The sequence below is a fragment of the Podarcis bocagei genome (assembly GCF_964188305.1).
Source record: "Podarcis bocagei genome assembly, chromosome: 1".
Taxonomy (NCBI): Eukaryota; Metazoa; Chordata; class Lepidosauria; order Squamata; family Lacertidae; genus Podarcis; species Podarcis bocagei.
In genome coordinates, this window is record NC_138125.1 from 88,238,445 (window position 1) to 88,256,385 (window position 17,941).

Here is a 17,941-nt window from a genome sequence, read left to right on the forward strand (position 1 = left end):
AGCATACTTGAATAATTGAACAATTTAAAGGCAATAAATGAACCCATCATCTTTTCTGTAGCGTGTGGCCTTGCTGGATGTTCTTGCCATTCTCTCGCCTTCCTTGCCGTTCTATTCCTCCTATCCTATTACCTTTGAAGCTCTGAAGCAGGTAAGAAAGTAGATTAAGAGTCTGGGTCAGCAAAGGCCCATGACTATTTCTGCTTAAGAGTCCCCAGTGGGATTGCAGTTGACACCTCTTGCGGATTCTGTTCTGCATTCCAGGCTCATGGCTTCATGCTCTACCGGACCCTTCTACCACAGGAAATCGTGGAGTCTGCCTTACTCAGTGCCTCTGGGAATGGGGTCCATGATCTTGCCTACGTTCTGCTCAATGGAGTAAGGTGGAGAGTGGGGACCTTCCTAGTGGGTAGGGAAGATTATTACTTAGGTAAACGGAAGGGTATAACAAGTCCTAGGCCCACACTCTGGTTCACTGCATTTTCATAGGATGGGTCAGAGCCTGGAGCACACAGGAGCTTTGCTTCAGCTCTGTCTTGGAGCACCAGCTAACCTTATTTCTTTCCTGCTTCAGGAGTACCAGGGGACACTGGAAAGAGACAGAGTGAATGGGATCAATATATCGGGCCAGCTTGGGGACACATTGGACTTGGTGGTGGAGAGCATGGGTCGCATCAACTTTGGGGCCAATGACAGTGACTTTAAGGTGCATTTGAAAAGGGAGCCTGGGGCTACTACTGCCAGAATAGTTGGCTGAAGGATAACACTTCCACTATTGTCAATTGGAGGCATGCATGGTTGGCATGGACTTAAAGGCTGCTGTCTCATACGCATACGGGAATAACTATGGAATTCAAGCTGTACAATCATAATCAGCACATTACTATGGCAACCACAGGAAGAAAAGTCATTAAGTGGTCCACCAAGGCGCACTCGGCAATTTTCAAGTGGTCTGTGGGGAACCACTGGACTAGAGTCTAATGAAATAAGTGAGGGCCTTCTCTGCGTTTTGGAATGTTGTATTGTGCTGCCTTAGGAAATGGGCTACAGTTGAGCTGAAGTGGGGCAGTCCCACTTTTTAGCCGCTGCAAGATCTGATGTGACTTAAGTCAATAATGTGAATGGCAAAATAGATCTAAGAATGAACACTCAGGGGTGTTGGGGTGCACTGCTGTGCTGGTTATTTGCCAGCTATCTACTCCACCATTTCCTCTTGTGGGTGCTTTTCTAACCTTATTCTCGACTGCACCTAACCTGCCTCTAACTTATCTTTGTGCCCAGGGTCTGATCCACAATATCACACTGGGTACCTCCATACTCAGTGACTGGATCATCTACCCACTAGACATAGACACAGCTGTAGCCCATGCATGGCCGCCAATTACCCAGTCAACCAGTGGGCACACAGGACCTGCTTTCTATACAGGAACATTCACAACACCGGGCATCAGCGAGGACTCCTACTTGAAGCTCCCAGGTTGGACCAAGGTACTGCAATCCTCAGATTAACTCCAATTTATTCAATTATTAAACTGATACCTGCCAGTATTCAAAACTCCCATTGTTCCTTTTGTGACAGGGAATTTCATTAGCGCGAGCAGTTTCTGCGTTCTGGGCGTAGTACTGCACCTAAAATTTCAGATTAGAACTGCAGAGTAGAAGGAAAGGGGGACCATTTTCTGCCTCCCCACTTCCAGCTATTCTCTGAAGACTGGCGAAGAGACCCTCTTAAGAATATTGGGGGCAGGGGGCTGGGAAGGAGTAGACCATGTTAAAAAATGAACATATTTTAGCTGCAGCTCATTCATTTTAAGCTTTGTATTCTTGTTATAAAAAAGGGTGCCTAGACATTCCCTTGTTGCACCCATAACCTAAGTTTAAGGTGCCATTTAGCTCCCAGCTTTCATCTCTGTTTCTAACACTAATACCCACCCTTCCTCCTATGGCATCATAATGAGTAGACCAACCTTCATTGAGACAGCTATGTTCTTTCCCTCAGCTTTTCTGCTGTGTCTAGTTATGGGAAAACGGGCTCCTGCCACCCAAACAGCTAGTTGCCACTCTTACACATTGATAATCTTAAAACAGTGGCTGGAGAAAGTGTAATAGTATCAAACTAATGGTATATTAAATGTTAAGACCATGGAAATAAAGTCAGTCTATGCCCACCTACCCCCTAAGAAATTGTGCTTAAAATCAGTGCAACGTGTTTTGAAGGAAACATGTTTCCCACTGCACCCATCAAGCTGTGTTTGTTTCAAAAGATCTAGGCATAAATAACAGTAGATAAAAGTGGCTGTTGGAACCAAGAAGAGTAGTGTTTCAGGGTGCTCCAAAAAATGCATTGTTTTATAAAAAACCCTTCTCATGTTTTCACCCAGGGTCAGGTCTGGATCAATGGTTTCAATCTGGGCCGGTTCTGGCCAGTTCGTGGACCGCAGCAAACTCTCTATGTGCCTGGCTCATTCCTCAGTGGCTCAGCCATCAACACTCTCGTCGTTCTTGAACTGCAGGAAGCCCCAGATAATCCCAAAGTGCTTTTTGTTTCCCGCCCCCTTCTCAATGTTACCTACAACTACACCCACAAAGACAGGAAGTGAGAGGAATTACTGTCCAGCTACGAAGTTGCTGAGATCTGCACGTGTTACTCCAAGGGGAAGACTGAAACCATCACAATGTAGGAGGCAAATGAACAGAGGGCACTGTCAGATGAAGGTCCTGTGCTTTTAAAGAGTAGCCCAGGCAAAAAAAACAAAACTAGAAACAGATTGTAAGTATAAAAAACCGTTCAGCGGAGTATCCTTCACAGCTGCTGCTGTATAGGGCACATTACCATGGACAGACTCTTGGTGCCTTAATATGGTGTTTTAGGTACTGGACCTTGGATTAAATATTCATACACCTACCACAGTTCTGCATTGTAGTTTATTCATTCACAATACTTTGAGAGGCTAGGGCAGGGGAAGAGAAAGGTATGGAGAAAGGCAAATAAGAATCGCTCCAGTTGGAAGCTGCCCAAACAATGCAATGAAAATAGTGGTGGTGGCCATCCAAGGGGTGGCAGAGATTGATGACATGGCACAATACCCCCAACCTCTATGCAACATTAGAAGGGAGAAATTCTCTGCACCACCTTAAAAAGGACATTTGTTGTATCTTGACTCATAAGCCTTCTTCTATAACTTGTTTTGCAGTAACTTTTAGAGACATAGTCAGGGCTAGAGATAGCAGCTGGTCCATGTTACTGTAGCTATTATTTTATTTGAGGAAATAGCTGATCAAATAGTTCTTTTCCTGGAAAAAAATTCTCATGAGGATTCTGTTAACATTGGTATACTTGGAGCTAGCAAAGAAACTAGTGTCTCACCCTCTTCTCTCCAGTCTCTAAAAGGAACCTGTACTCCTTTCCTCATGGAAAGCAGCCTTCCAATGCCTCCTCCAACCCCATTTCCCATACATAAAATCCTGCTTCTAGTGTAAAATGGAAGAAAAAGACCTTTTAGAGGTGTCATTTCTCAGCCAGTAAGGTACCAGCTGCCCAGGTTAGCCTCCTCTGGAGTACACAGAAGCAGCTAATATGTTTTTGCTGCACTTCCTCATCTAAGTGACAGCAGTCATAGACTAGATTTTTTATTTCCATTCAGATTCTAGGAAGTAGATCATTAAGGCCCAAATTTTAAAAACCCTAGCTAGGACAGGGCAGCATTTGCTTGTCGATGAGTTCGCAGACAGTTCGTGGAGCAGAAGGAGAAGTCAAGGTAATGGAAGGGAATGCGGCCCAGTAGCGACTCTCCACATAGCCAACAGCGCCTATAGATACCAAAGAGACAGCATGAGCTTGGGATCATTGTAGCTGGAGGTCATGCCAAAAAGGAACACACCACTCACCCACCTTACCTGGTATTGGTAAGAGTTGCACTGGAGTCTTTTAGTTGGGAAGCAAGTCTCCTCTCAGCTGCCAATGCACGCTAAGAAGCAATACACACATACTATTAGGAATAACATCAAAGAACTGTCCCCCAGGGTCTATAGGGAGAAGTGTCTTCATCCCATTGTACAAAATCCTATGTAAAACAAGCAGTTCACTTAGGAGGATGTGCAAGGATGTTCCAGAGCTGGGTCAAACTATAAAAGCAATCTGCTTGTATGTCACATACCAAGTCCAGAGTTAGCCATGTTCCTTTTGTTCAAGGGAGCTTGTGGAAACTAAAAACTAAACAGATTTCACCAGAGATCTTCCTAACAGGAGGGCGTAAGTATTTTAGTAAAATGCAGCAGAAATGCCCTATGATATTTAAGTCCATCAGAATAACACACACGGTTTACAGAGCAGGAACAGACTGGCTCAGAGTAGCAGGTTCCAAATTCCTTCCTCAAGGTAACTTTGGCTGTATAGCAAAGACTCAGGAAGTAGGACAGATCTGTGAGTTATTCTCTATCTCAGGAGGCCTTTCTTAAATATAGGTCATGTCCATGGAAAAGACAGAGATGCCTACCTAGATTCAGGACATATCCCAGCATGACAACATTAAGTAGATCTTCAAGATCCTCATTACATTCTAAAACAAAAAACCCATTCTGCTTGTCTTGCACAGATGGGTTCAGAAATGGCAACAAAAACACTCCAAAGTGGCCGATGTTGCCTGGTTCAGGAAAAACAGTATAATACGTCTTATCAAGTGTCTTTCTCAGGAGATACTAGAACTAGAAGGATATCCACACCAACAGGGATGACCCAATATAACCAACTGTCAGGATAAGGAAAGGAAACAGCAAAATCTTTTCTTTACATGAAACCACAGCTTCTCTCAGACAACATTGGTCAAGCGAGCTCTTTGTGATCAGCACAGCAGATGATGCCATGTATCATATCAGGAAACTTGTAGCACCAGAAGTGATGCCATCATCTGTTAAGTCGCCTTTTCTTCCTTTTAGTCACCTGAGTCTTAGGCTCTCACCTTCTCACGATCACTCAGCAGGGCAAAGCACCGTTTCTCATCCTCTTCTTGCTCAAGCAGCTGCTGTGCCTCTCGTTTCTCTTTCTCACGCTGCTTCCGCTGGGCCTTTTGTGCTTGGCGGCGTTCTGCCTGTCTGGCTTCCATTTCTGCCGTCAGGGGTCCAGGCACCTGCAATTACACAGTAGATGTGGATCCAGCAGAAAAGGGCCCGGGCCCGGCAGCAAGTAGCCAGAAGAGATCCTGAAAGGGGCTCGAGTCTCCCTTTGTTCTGTGTATGTTGCTGCCCTACTACATCTCTGGATGCAAAATCCCTAGACACCATCAAAATTCATTTCCTTCCCATCTCTGCTCACTCCAATAGCATATTTAGAGCTGGGAGATTTAAACAAACACACACAAAAATCCTTCATACACATACCCAAAGGTATCTTCCACTTAAATTAATGCCTGTTTGAGTGAGCATTTGATTAAGAGAAATCCAGGGTGCCTTTTGCACTGAGTGTGAGATTCCAGAGAGATATGCAAAGGAAGGGTACGGGTGGCAGGGTCTAAAAGAGCCCCCCACCCTAAATAGTTAAGTTACGTGGGAATTAGTGGAAGGAAGACAAAAAGGACTCTGGAATTCTTCTTATCAAGCGTTCCCTTCTTAAACTGGAAGCTGTGCAACTCAAAAACTGTCCAAGGTCAGCAACATACAAGAACAGATAAGGAGTCTTCTGTGGGCAGCTGGCTTGGCCCAGGATTATCAACTTGCACTTGCCTTCTATTTATTCACAAGTGTAAGCGTCCACATTAGACACTTTCCAATTCTTCATACATGCATCCAGAGCATTCTACATACATGCATCCACCCACCTGGGCCCGGTCGTAATCATATTTCTCAGGCTGTTCACCCCTGAACCTTCGGAATTCATTACGAGTTTGTTTACTGGCAGAAACACAGTATGGAGGCTGTTCCTGTCTGTCCCTGGGGAGGAAACACAATGTAACTTTAGGTCCAGATCTGTGACCTACACCACAGGCTGCCATACGTCCAGATTTCCCCAGACATTACTGGGATTTCAAAGGGGGAATGGACGTCCAGGGGGAATTTCCAGAAGGCAGCGCTTTGTCCTGGATCTTAGGAAAGTCAATCAAAAATTCACTTTTTGGGGGGCTTTTGGGGTGCTCTGGTTGTTATTTTTGGAAATATGGCAACCCTAACCACTGTAGAAGATGACACTGCTGGGAAATGGAAGCAGCATGTGCCACATCACTTTTGTTGCTTCTACGACTGGGTACTGGAAGTGAGAGAGAAGCCCAAACCATCCCAGACTATGAACAGATTTGAAATTTGTCCCAGAGGGTGGAATGTCCTCCAGCTTCCTATGCTTGCATAGTACTTGGACAAAGTGGCCCTCAAGTGCTCTGGCCCTTTGAGAACAACTAATTCTCAATACCTCTGAAAGACCTGGGCTCAGACTTAATGTGTAACTGAGTCAAGGACAGCTGACACTCAAGAGCAGCAGCTTGAATTTCATGGGGTCAGCAGTTTGACTCAGAGCAGAAGTGCAACTCAAGAACCAAGTCTTAGGACTCTAGGCATCAATATAGTCTTCTCAAGCTGGGCATTACCTAAGGGATGGGTCAGCCCCTATCTCCAACAGCAGCCGCACAACTGTACTCCTTCCAGCTGCTGCCGCCACATGCAAAAGGGTCCAGCCACTCTCATCCAGGGGTGAGTTGAGCAATTGCTGCGGGGTGATACCATTGCAGTCATCTGCTTTATCTGCTGTGCTATTATCTCTCCCCAGAAGATGCTGTAGTGCCTTCAAGTCTCCCATCTTACAAGCTGTGAACAAGGCATCTTGTAACGATGTGCTAAGACCTAGAGGAAGGAAGGAAGAGTCTCACATTAACCATGAAATATCCATGTTACCTATAAGGGTAAACAGAATGTCAAGTCTTGGATCTGCCACTCCCTTAACCAGCACAGGCTTCCAACCTACAATAATGGCCCAAATGGCAAGTTGTTGTAGAACCCCTTAATATAAAATGGAGTGGGGAAGTGCAGATCTTGCTGATGCTCACACAACCACCCCCAAACTCACCATCATATTTCAGACAATTCTGGGTCTTGGGTGACTCCTCTGTTCTGGGCAACAAAGCCTTGGGCTCTTTCACACCTCCTGAAGTCTCAGTGGAGGACTCTGCTTCAAAAGAAAGAACATGCAAGGTGTTGTTTCCTCTCCAGTTCATTTTAGTCTATCAGTACCATTCTGATCCCCGTAACTTTGTCTGGAATGACCCAGAAATGCATGAATGATGGATTCAGATGAACTAACCAGCATGCAGGACCCATGTTCTAAAAGCCCACCCCTCTCTCCCAATGTGCTCCAAGTGTCACTAACATCATGGCTAATAGGATGCAGCATGAGGAGAGCAGTCCCAGCGAAACATCAGTTTTGTGATGCTGATACTGTTCCACACGAACAGAAAGGCAGGAGAACTGCGGTTCCCTTTTTCTGCTTGGGAACAGCTGATCATCAACGGCACTGCTCTGACTCCAAAGCTGCAGCAGCAGCTCCTGCTTTTAACCTTAAGACTAGAGATGGATGCAGTCCAACCTATAACACTGAGATGATGCAGATTCAGAAGGGGTAATTTAGAAGGGTGGTTTAAGACAGCCTTCATTTGCGCTCTCTTAAATCTTTGGAACCATCTCAGCTGACACTGACTTCTCTGGGTCTGCGGTGGCTCCTCTTCAGCCACACAAGTCATCCCATGAAAGGCAGGTAGTATAATGAAATCCAGCACACCTATCAGATTTCACTTTAAAGCCCCAGTCCTCATGAGTAAAGAAAGCAGAACAAAGATGTGAAAGCACTGCCTCCCAAAAAGTAGAAGAGGGTGGACTCTCTTGCGGCAAGTACAAAACTGATTTCCCCATAATGCAATGTCCCCTCCACCCCGCCTCTGTCTACAGGAATCCTATGTGTTCTATATTATCATGTTGGTTGCCATTCTTCTATTGCACATTTTTAACCTAAAACAGATTACCTAACAGAGACAGCGGTGCTTTGATCAGGTAAGATGTTGCCATTTCTGCAAATGCTGAATGCAGTTTGTCCCAGGGGTTTGCTTTAATGGAATATCCAATGCTTGCACAACTTTCTTCCCAAACGGACTGTATTTCAGTTTCTGGGTTGTAGCTTCTGACTTTCTGTGAACTAAGGTCCCTCTAGATTATGGCCCAGGGCCCATCATGGCTTTCTTATCCTGGGAGCCTGCAGCTTGATAGGAAGCAGCTGCCAAGGACACCAAACTGTGTGGCTCTGGTCGGTGTCTCTCAAGGCAGGCAAATAATTTAGCCATTCTAGAAAGAGAATGCACCCACTATCTGTACCTAATAATAGGTCCATTACCTCAGCCACCTACCCATCAGTGTTTTTTGTTTCTTCCTTCTCTTCTTGCGATTTAATTTTGGTTCCACTTCAAATTCTCGGAGTTCCAGTGTACTCAGTGTCTGCTCTACCAACTCCAGCTGCTGTAGACTATTCTCTTCCTCCTCCTTCTCCTCCTCTGGCTTTGCTGCAGAGACTGTAAGAAAATGGGATCACGGTTAAGCCTTTCCTTCTCAGCTTCTGATGAACAAAGTAGGGATCATTCAATGAACTTGAGGATTGGGGTATGGAAGGTGATCCAAATCAGCCTATCAGTCCTCCGTCAGCTGAACTGCAGCCACTGCTAGATCACATCCTACACATTAGCAGCCACCATCGTGATTTCAGCATTTTCCTGCCTGCAGCCCTCTTTCAGGGCTCTCCATAAAGCCATTTCCCAGTGGAGACAGAATCCCCTGCTTTACTGCTTTCAGCAGCCCATCGTGGTCTTTCCACCCAATAGCCTAGGTAATTATGATGGTAAAAAGTGAACATAGCATCTGCAGTGGATGAAGGATTGCTACAAGGGTAAGGATGGCAAGGCTCTCCAACTCACTAGTGTCTTGACTCTGTGAAGATGCTTCATCCAAAGGAAGGACCTTTTTCCAGCTCTTCCGAGGGGAGGAAATCAAATCTGCCACTGCTGTGTCTTTGCCTGCCAAAAGAATCAGAATGGTGTTTTCTAGGATGGAAATACTCTTGGTTTCATACCCTCCACTCCCACTCCTAATGGCAGATTTCTAGATAGACAATTCACGGTGGCCCAATTCCAGCAAGAGCAAAAGAGCTAAAAGAAACAAACAAGGTCAGAATAGAGATATGGGAGGGAAATGACACACACACTCCAATCCTCCACCCCATCCCTGGGCCTCCACATCTCTAGGCGAGAACCAAGATTATAGTCAGAAACAGTATGCACAAAGACTTTGGAGCATCATTTCAAGTACTTGGGTACTAAAAGCTGTGCTCACCATACACTTGCAGACTGCTCAGAACCCCATGCACCCGCTGCACCTCGTGGAAGGTGGCTCTCCGGGTGCTGAAAGGAATGCCCCGGATACGGGGATCATCTCGCTGAAGAGGGCTATTTTTGCTGCCAAAAAACCGAGCTCGGTTGGTGCGAGGGGCACGAAGGAAGATACACTCTGCTCCTTGCAAATGCCCTGTCCAGCTGGCCAACAACTCCTGAATATCCTGCAGGAAAAGACAAGTATAACAGGTAGGCCCATCGTTGTTGCCTTTAGTGCAGCCGAAGTAACCACAATGAAGGCTGAGTTGCATAGGGTCTGAATGTAACCATTGGTCACCTATTTCCAAGAGATCCCCAGTGCCATTTATACATAAAATATATCATTTCAAAAGAGAGAATGCAGAAACAGTCTGAATGGTATGGAAGAGCTTCATTTCTCAATATGGAATCTGCAGCAAGAAGGGATTACTTAGAGATACCCAGTGCAATGCCTTCCAGATGTGGTTGGACTCCAACTCCCATCAGCCCCAGCCAACAGGGCCAATGGTCAAGGATGATGGGACTCATTGATGGACTGCATCTGGAAGACACCACATTGCCTGCCCTGGTCTACATCATTGGGACTAGAGTGGTCTATCCTCCTCTTCTGTCACTGTTTTAATGCACAGACTACTGACAAGAACTGGCATAGACTTGCAGTAAAAGTCAACTGCATCTTTCCTTTGTGAAGGCAGAACAGCTGGGACAATCTTACTCAAACAGCAAAGCTCTCAAATAGCTGTCACCTTTTCATTTTGTGTGTTCACCCTTGGTTCTACTAGGGTCCGCACTCACCTTGAGCAAGGCAGCCTCATTGTAGCGCCGCAGTGTGGCCCCAGCTGATTTTGGCATAGACCCTTGAGCATCTCTCACTCCTTGGGCTGTCCCTCGGCGAGCTCGCACTGTATACCGATGGAACGTCTTATGCTCCAGCACCTCATTTCTGGGAAGAAAGTGACGGTAAGCCTACAGCAAAGACCGACATCCAGAATAATCATCTTAGCATGAATGTCTTCACTAGGAACCAAGTCTAGCCAAAATGGACTCAGGTTTTATCCATACCAGGAATATGGAACCTGAGGCCTTCTAGATGTTGCTGGACTCCAACCACCACTGGTCCCAACTAGAATGGCCAATGGTCAGGGATGATGGGGCTCTGTAGTCTGACACTATCCGGAGGGCCACAGGTTCCCCACTCTTTTGTAAGCAATATTGAGATGGATGGATCAGATGTCTTTGTTCGTGTTAGGCTGAAGTGGCTTAGGAAAGGATGAAGACCTTTTATCTCACATCCTCAAGCTCACAAAATGGGCTGCTTGATATTGCATGCATCCATGAAGACCTCAAGTTTCTCCAGGGAGGAGGTGCTGGTGAGTCAGTATTGAGTGGAGACTGTTTTTGCACACACACATTATGTGGTTGTTCTTGGCTGAATTTGCTTTGCCTCATCATGATTATGCTTTGCGTCCACTTCTAGCCTTCCTGCCTACTGATAAACTCCTTGAATCCAGGGGATGGAGAACCTGTGGCCCTGAAGATGATGTTGGACTACATCTCCAACATCCACCTGGGCATTGGTCATGTTGGCTGGAGATGATGGGAGTTGGAATCCAACATCAGGAAGGCCAAAGGTTCCTCATCTGATTTGCACCTTGAATGGGGTCCAGCAGATTACAGATATAAAGCACTCTACATTCCCCACCCACCCAATCTCTCTCTTCATGAACTTCCAGGAAACTGCTTAGTGGAGACCATGAGATGAGCATTAACACTGGCCTGGAAGCACATGTGGGATCGTGGTTTATCAGCCTTCTGACACAGTCACACTCTTAAGGCAGCTGTTACAGCTCGCAAGTTGACAGACATCCCCCTCTGTGTTCTTACCCCTTAAAGATAGCTCCTGCAAAGTGTCCCCCGCCAGCCATTAGGATCACCCAGGAGGTTCCTGAGCTCTGTCTCTGAAGGGACGCCACTAGCTCTTCAGGCTCCTCCACACTGCCCTGGATGGACAAAAGACCCCTTCAGTTAGCGAGAGGTTACTGACTGAGCAATGAGAGCAGCTTTCAGCCTGGCTGTTAAATAGGGATGGGCAGGGTGTTAGCTGGTCCCAAACAGACAAAAGGATTTCAAGGGATGTTCCCTTCCCACAGAAGTTTTGGAATTGGGGGAAATGCTTCTTTCATCCTGCAGAAATTCAGGTTTCTTCTAGGAAAGCATCAGGTACAAAACAGAAAGCATAGCTGTCAACGTTTCCCTTTTTAAAAGGGAAATTCCCTTATTCCAAATAGGATTCCTCGCAAGAAAAGGGAAAAGTTGACAGCTATGAGAAAGAATATCAGGAAAGCAAAATGGGCCAGTTTGATGTTAAAAATTAATGGGCAAGGAAAAGTCAGTCAGGTGACTAGAGGAACTGTGCAGGACTCAAGAGAGAAACCCACACATTTATGGCAACAAGCTGGCTGAAATTATAATACCTGCTTGGGAGGAAGAGTTTGCAATTAAAGCAAGATAGTAGGTGGGAAAATTAAGACCAACCACTTTTATGCTTATTGCAACAGACACTAGACTTCCTTTAAAACCTGGCCACAGCATTATCCTCTTGGTGTGTGTGTGTTCATGATAGGCATTTATCATTTGGTGAGAGACAGCTGGTAACTAAAACAGAAAGGGACCAAAAGCCAGAAAAGGAATGAGGTCCAGTAGGCTCTTTGTGACATGCCTTCATAGTGTTTAGCACACAGCGATAGACTGAGATGAGCTGGCCTTGGGCATTTCTGAACAGAACCCGCTGGGAGCGTCGACATGGAGAGGGGCTCCGATGACTGCCTTCACTGTTGGGTGGTTCAGATTCATTGTCCAAGTCAGAGTCACTGGAATCCGACCCAGAGATGCTGGAGACATCACCTGTGGACCAAGGTAGTAACAGAAAAGAAAATCACACAGTCAAGAAGGAAGTGCATCATGTAACGGATTCCAGAAATCCTATTTCTGGAATTTTATATCTGAAACTCCTGCCCACAAGGCAGAAAGACAGAGCATTCTCATGCAAAGAAGACAGTTTGGACTGGTAAAGCTGGAAAATTCTCTACTTAAGACAGCTCAGGACCACAGCAGGGAGGAAATATATGTGTGGATCTAGACGACTGAGCTCCTTTGGACATACATTTGACTAATGGAGTATGTTGTCATAGCTAGAGTCAAACCAAAGGGGTCATTATAGTAATGAACTGGGAAATGAACTAGCATCCCATGCTGGATGAGATTGAGTCTAAGGCACCCATCTGAGACTTATTCTACCCAGTCTGTTAATGAATGGCTGTGAAGCTGGATGCTTGTAATCTTTGTTAAGGCAAAATGGAGCTCATTAGGACCATCAGAGCTCTTGAGTAGTATTCATAGAATAATAAATTTTAGAGTTGAAAGGGACACCAAGGGTCATCTAGTCCAACCCGCCTCAATGGAGCACTCTCAGCTATTGAACCCATATTGTGTGCCTCTCACCTGCTTGAGTCTTTGCCTCAAATTCTTCAGCTGTGAGCATGCAGTGACCCAGGAGCCGCTGCTTTAGGTTGAAACGATGCCAATCTAGTCGATAATGCTCAGTCTGAACAGGAAAAGAAAGGGACAGTGGGAGAGCCAACAAAGGCCACAGTAGTAACTGGTTCAGTGTTCGGCATCTATATCTCAGGCTACATAGGGCAGGCAAAAGCACCTCTTTGCAATGATCTTGAAATACTGAGTGCTTAGTTAAGGACATAAAACAGTATCTGGGTCAGTCCAATATGGAAGTTGCATATCTGTTATTACTATGAATCTAGGGACTACAATTCCCATCATAAAAAATCCTATTTGTGTTGTGATTTGGGGGACTTGAAGTCTTAGGAACATAAGAGCAGTCCTGATAAACTGGACCGAAGGTTCATCTTAGTCCAGCATTCTGCTCTCATAGTGGCTAATTAGATACCTATGGGAAGCCTGCAAACAGGACCTGAGCACAACAACACTCTCCCCACTTGTGATTCTCAGCAATTGGTATTCAGACATATTGCCTCCAATAGTAGAGGCAGAACGTAGCCATTAAGACTGGGTGCCATTGATAGCCTTATTCTCTATTACAGGGGTGGGGATTCTTCAAACCATGGGTCTAACTGGATCCATGAGGCTGTTTTCTTCAACATGCCCACTTCCAAACCTCACTTCATATGTGACATGAGATTTGGGGCAGGTAAGCAGATGCTTACAAAAGAACAATTGGGAGCTTAAAGTGAGTGCTTGATTGTCCCTTTGCAAGCAAGGCTTGCTGACAGTCCTGAGCAGCACTGTTAATGAGCATCTTTGAAGGCATACTTTGACTGACAGCGAACCTTAAAAAAGCCTTGCAGCAAGTCCCTTTGAAGTCCTTTTCAGGTGCAATTTGAATCCAAACTGCACCTGCAAACAGACAACAAAGAAGCTTGCTACCACAGATTAGCTGCCTAGCAGTTACAGCTTGGTTAAAGAAATTGGCCTGGGGAGGATGGAGGAATTAAGGATCTGGCCTGCAGACTGGATCCAGTTCCCCACCCCTGAGTTTGTCTAATCCTCTTTAAGGCCAACCAAGTTTGCGGCCCTCACTACATCCCAGGAGAAAAAATAGCATAGTTTTAACTATATGAAAAAGTCCTTCCTTTTGCCTGCCCTGAATCTTCCATCAATCAGCTTTATTAGATGACTCAGAGTTCTAATATTACTTTTTTAATTTATATTTTTTATACCTTGACGTTCAAAAAAGCAAAAATGCAAAAAGAGAGAGGAGAAAGAAAGTGTTATATCAATGAGAAACAATTTTATGTACAAAATTATCTATCCCTTTTTCATTCAGTACTGAATAAACAAGGGCCATCTCTTGATAAAACAATGTTGCAAGCTGTTACTTATAGCTTCCCTTTTATATATTAACTGTGGGAGTAATTCAACACTGGTTGTTCTGTCAGTGCAAACATTTCAGCTCTGAAGTCCCAACAACCAGCTGATAAATGGGACTTCCGAGTGCAGTGCACGGGATCAAACTACACAACACTTTGAAGCCCTGATGATCAACTGATTGTTGGAACTTTAAAGCACTATATCACCAGTCATTGTGAGGTGATTGAAAGGAGAGGTGGCTCCACCCACCTGTCAAATTTCACCAGTGCAGAGGGTAGGGTAGGTTAATTGGGGGGGGGGGTTATTGGGTTGTTTTTGTTTTAATTATGTATGTTGTGTTTTTATATTGTGATTTTATCCTGTGAACCGTCCTGAGACCTGCAGGTATAGGGCAGTATACAAATTTAATAAATAATAATATTAGTAGTAGTAGTAGTAGCAGCAGCAGTAGCAATAATAGAGATAAGGATCTGGCCCACTGGCCATATCCAGATTCATGCTGTTGATCTACTGGATACTGCATTTCATCTGAGGACAAGAGACAAATGGATTTTTGCACCATCCTGTTTCCACAGAAAGAACTGTTCAATAACATTCAGCAACACCCACCTGCTCCTCTCTATTGTCAAAGGCTTTTGAGCAGGCAGAGCAGTACATCCTGTCTGACACCTCTAAGATCCTACTAGGTCGATCTGCTCCCTTAGTCACTGTGGTGAACAGAATGAAAATGAACACAGTTACTGGCACAAATACAGTTATGTATGAAGGAATGTAAATCTTTATTTAACACAACTCAAATGTATAACACCTTAGCGAATTCTGAGGGGCTTAATGTGAAAATCCTGATACAGAAGGCTGCATATCTTAAACATTAGAATGAAAACCAAAAAAGGGAATTGAGAAATATTGTGTGAGAGAGAGTATCACTAACACCTCAATAGGAAGAATCCTGGATGGAATACACAAACAGCCCCAGTATTTAGTTTAAACATAACTGGTTTTAACTAATTGACAAAGATGCAAAATTACTAAAGCGGCACACTGATGATGTCATAAAGTGACACACTAACAAACACAAAAGGAAACCATGGTTTCTCATTACATGAATAAGGCACAGAAAGCCTACAGCTTCCTCTTTTTGTGGTCATGAGGATAAAATCAGAAGCATTTGATTCCCATTTTAAACTAAAAGTTTTCCAAGATGTTTGAGCTTTGGGAATTGCTGCTTGGTTACCAAGAACAAGCCAAGATCAAACTGTGGTTTCCAATCCTTATGTGTTTTCACCAACTGTAGTTTTAAACTCATGAGTCATGAACTCTGCAAACCTGGTGAACCCTTGGCCAGAACCCTTTTCCAGATATATGGCCCTTTAAAAGCAGTACCTGGAATGGCCACCGATGTGACATCTCCTGATGATTCAGTTACAAGGCAAAGTCCATTCATTAAAGCTGCATTCTGAGCTGCATCAAACACAGACAAGGTCTCAGCAGGCTGCATGATCTGAGGGAGAAAGAGAGAAAATCAGCAAGCTTTTTTGGAAAGGGACCCTTCACTCCTACGGTTAACAACACATCCAGCTGTTATATCTCTATAACCAATAAGGAGTTATGAAAAATCTCCTTTGTCCTCAAGGGACAAATGCAAAAAACAGCCCCACCCCCCCAGGGCTGGAATTCTGTGTCTGTAACACACAGAAAGTATACTTTTTACAATAGGTGCAGCTTTCTCCTATTTCTCCTATTGACAATGAAGTTGCACCCTTCATTCTCCTTTCCATGGGCAGCAATTCTTAGGGGGACATATTATTCCGAGCCTATACCAGATATGACAAACAGCGGTACCTTGGGTTAAGTACTTAATTCGTTCCAGAGGTCCATTCTTAACCTGAAGCACCACTTTAGCTAATGGTGCCTCCCGCTGCTGCCACGCTGCCAGAGCACGATTTCTGTTCTCATCCTGAAGCAAAGTTCTTAACCCAAGGTACTATTTCTGGGTTAGCAGAGTCTGTAACCTGAAGCGTATGTAACCTGAAGTGTATGTAACCCGAGGTACCACTGTATAGGCTAAAGGCTTCTATTTCTTATTATAAATACATGGTAGGGCAGCAAGCGGGTTGTTTTGTAAACAGCTTTGAGGGTGTGTGTGTGTCTGTTTTAGCAACCAAGCAATGAATACATTTTATGAAATAAATAAATAAAATAAAACAAGCACAACCCTAAATCTGCCTGTTTTAGGTCAAGTCAATTATTCTTGGAGACACCTTTTCCCCTCAGGTTCATGAAAGTGCACCTGCATACATGGTTACCTGTGAAGAACATTTTGTGGATATTGTCACTGAAGTCCCTTCTAAATCAGGGCTAAATTCTACTACTGTATTGAGGCCCTACTCCTTTCATATTTTAATATCTTTTGGCCCTGGTACAACACTGAAATAAGAAGTTGCTGGGGCAGAAATAATCAATTCTATTTTACAACAGCATAAGATACTAAGCTCTGGGATCAGATGACCAGCACACAGTTGCTCTCAAACTTTCTGTGTCCCAACTAGTGTCCAAAAGATCCAAAATCTCTTGGTGCCTCTATGATATGTCTCAATTTCCTAGTGGTGCTTGCAACAGATATTATTACAGTATTAAAAGTCTTTAACGGTTAGTCAAGAGCTGGAAAGAGTTAGTCTGAAAAGCTGTGTGTCTTGGAGAATTGTGCAGTAGTTCACTCACAACTGTACTGAGGTGCAACTGTGCACTAAAAATAATGACCAGGTCAAGGAAGGTCAGAAAATGAAGGATACGTCAGCTGTTTCAGACTGACTGATAAGTCATTCACCCCACCAAAGGTGAAGGTGGGGCAGAAAGGTCACCCAACCAGTTGTGAAGGCTACATACACAGTCCCAGAGTCAAGTATAAGAAGATCACATCATTTGTCTACACTGCAAGCAGCAACATAACAACAGAGCAAGAGACAGGGGGAAAAACTTCTCACGAGTCATAATCGAGACACAGAAACCACAGGACAAAACAGGCTAGCTATTATTATTTTAATTACTTAAGGCTAGCTACTGAGTCATAAGGATTACACATGCACAAGAAGTTACAGCAAAGGAAGAAAAGGCCAGTGCAGGTGGGGGCCGACAAGTGTCAAGAAAATCAATCAGGGTATTTATCAGGGTATTTTCCCCCCTAGGAACAATATCCTTTGACATGCTATTAAAGTATCCCAAGAATTCTTTGAGATAAGTATTAGTCCTGAGAGCAGAGCCCACTGCCAGGGGTTCATATGACGGGGTGAACCATTGTTCAGGCGCCGTGTCAGCTGCCACGTTCAGCAGGGCTGGTGGAGAAATGCAGCGTGGAAGAGGCCAAGAGAGGTAAGCCGCGCCACCCCGAGCGTTTCATGAGGCCCCGGGGATGCTGTCGGAACAGGGGGCGCTTACCACTCTCCGGGCTGGAAAGCACACGAGGCGCCCCTGCTTGTCTGGCTGCGGACCTTCGCCCTCTGGCGCACGTCACTTCCGTTTGTCACGGACCCCGCCCTCTCCCGTCGGAGACAATCCTTTCCCCGCCCCGCCTCCTCCTCTTCCTCCCCCCACCGCAGCTTTCCCATTGGCCCTCCCCGAGCCCACCTCCTCGTCCTTTCCCGGCCTTC

The 17,941-nt window shown here is 44.9% G+C and overlaps 2 protein-coding genes across 7 annotated transcripts in view; one reads left to right on the forward strand and one right to left on the reverse strand.

The window, feature by feature from the left end:
- The window catches only part of GLB1L (galactosidase beta 1 like), a 14,849-nt gene extending 11,939 nt beyond the window's left edge, over nucleotides 1–2,910 (forward strand). For all 4 annotated transcript variants that reach the window (XM_081189206.1, XM_081189204.1, XM_081189203.1 and 1 more), the window contains exons 13-17: nucleotides 62–151; nucleotides 265–378; nucleotides 575–706; nucleotides 1,282–1,488; nucleotides 2,382–2,910. In XM_081189206.1, coding sequence (XP_081045332.1) covers nucleotides 62–151; nucleotides 265–378; nucleotides 575–706; nucleotides 1,282–1,488; nucleotides 2,382–2,600 — 762 coding nt within the window. In that variant the 3' untranslated portion in view covers nucleotides 2,601–2,910. The remainder of the gene's footprint in view (nucleotides 1–61; nucleotides 152–264; nucleotides 379–574; nucleotides 707–1,281; nucleotides 1,489–2,381) is intronic.
- On the reverse strand, nucleotides 2,908–17,839 carry ANKZF1 (ankyrin repeat and zinc finger peptidyl tRNA hydrolase 1). Of its 3 annotated transcripts, none has more exons than XM_081189175.1 (16): nucleotides 17,730–17,839; nucleotides 15,678–15,795; nucleotides 14,904–15,001; nucleotides 12,891–12,993; nucleotides 12,109–12,293; nucleotides 11,274–11,389; nucleotides 10,185–10,332; nucleotides 9,352–9,574; nucleotides 8,937–9,035; nucleotides 8,376–8,528; nucleotides 7,049–7,150; nucleotides 6,573–6,825; nucleotides 5,814–5,925; nucleotides 4,959–5,126; nucleotides 3,898–3,968; nucleotides 2,908–3,810 (listed from the first exon to the last, which is right to left on the reverse strand). In XM_081189175.1, exons 2-16 carry the CDS (start codon nucleotides 15,790–15,792, stop codon nucleotides 3,690–3,692), a joined length of 2,067 nt encoding a protein of 688 aa, XP_081045301.1. In that variant the 5' UTR covers nucleotides 15,793–15,795; nucleotides 17,730–17,839; the 3' UTR covers nucleotides 2,908–3,689. The 3 variants fall into 3 exon arrangements, with proteins under 3 accessions (XP_081045301.1, XP_081045300.1, XP_081045299.1); XM_081189174.1 differs by having other exon boundaries at nucleotides 7,049–7,147; nucleotides 8,376–8,537; XM_081189173.1 differs by having other exon boundaries at nucleotides 8,376–8,537.
- Between the last annotated feature and the right edge of the window lie 102 nt (nucleotides 17,840–17,941).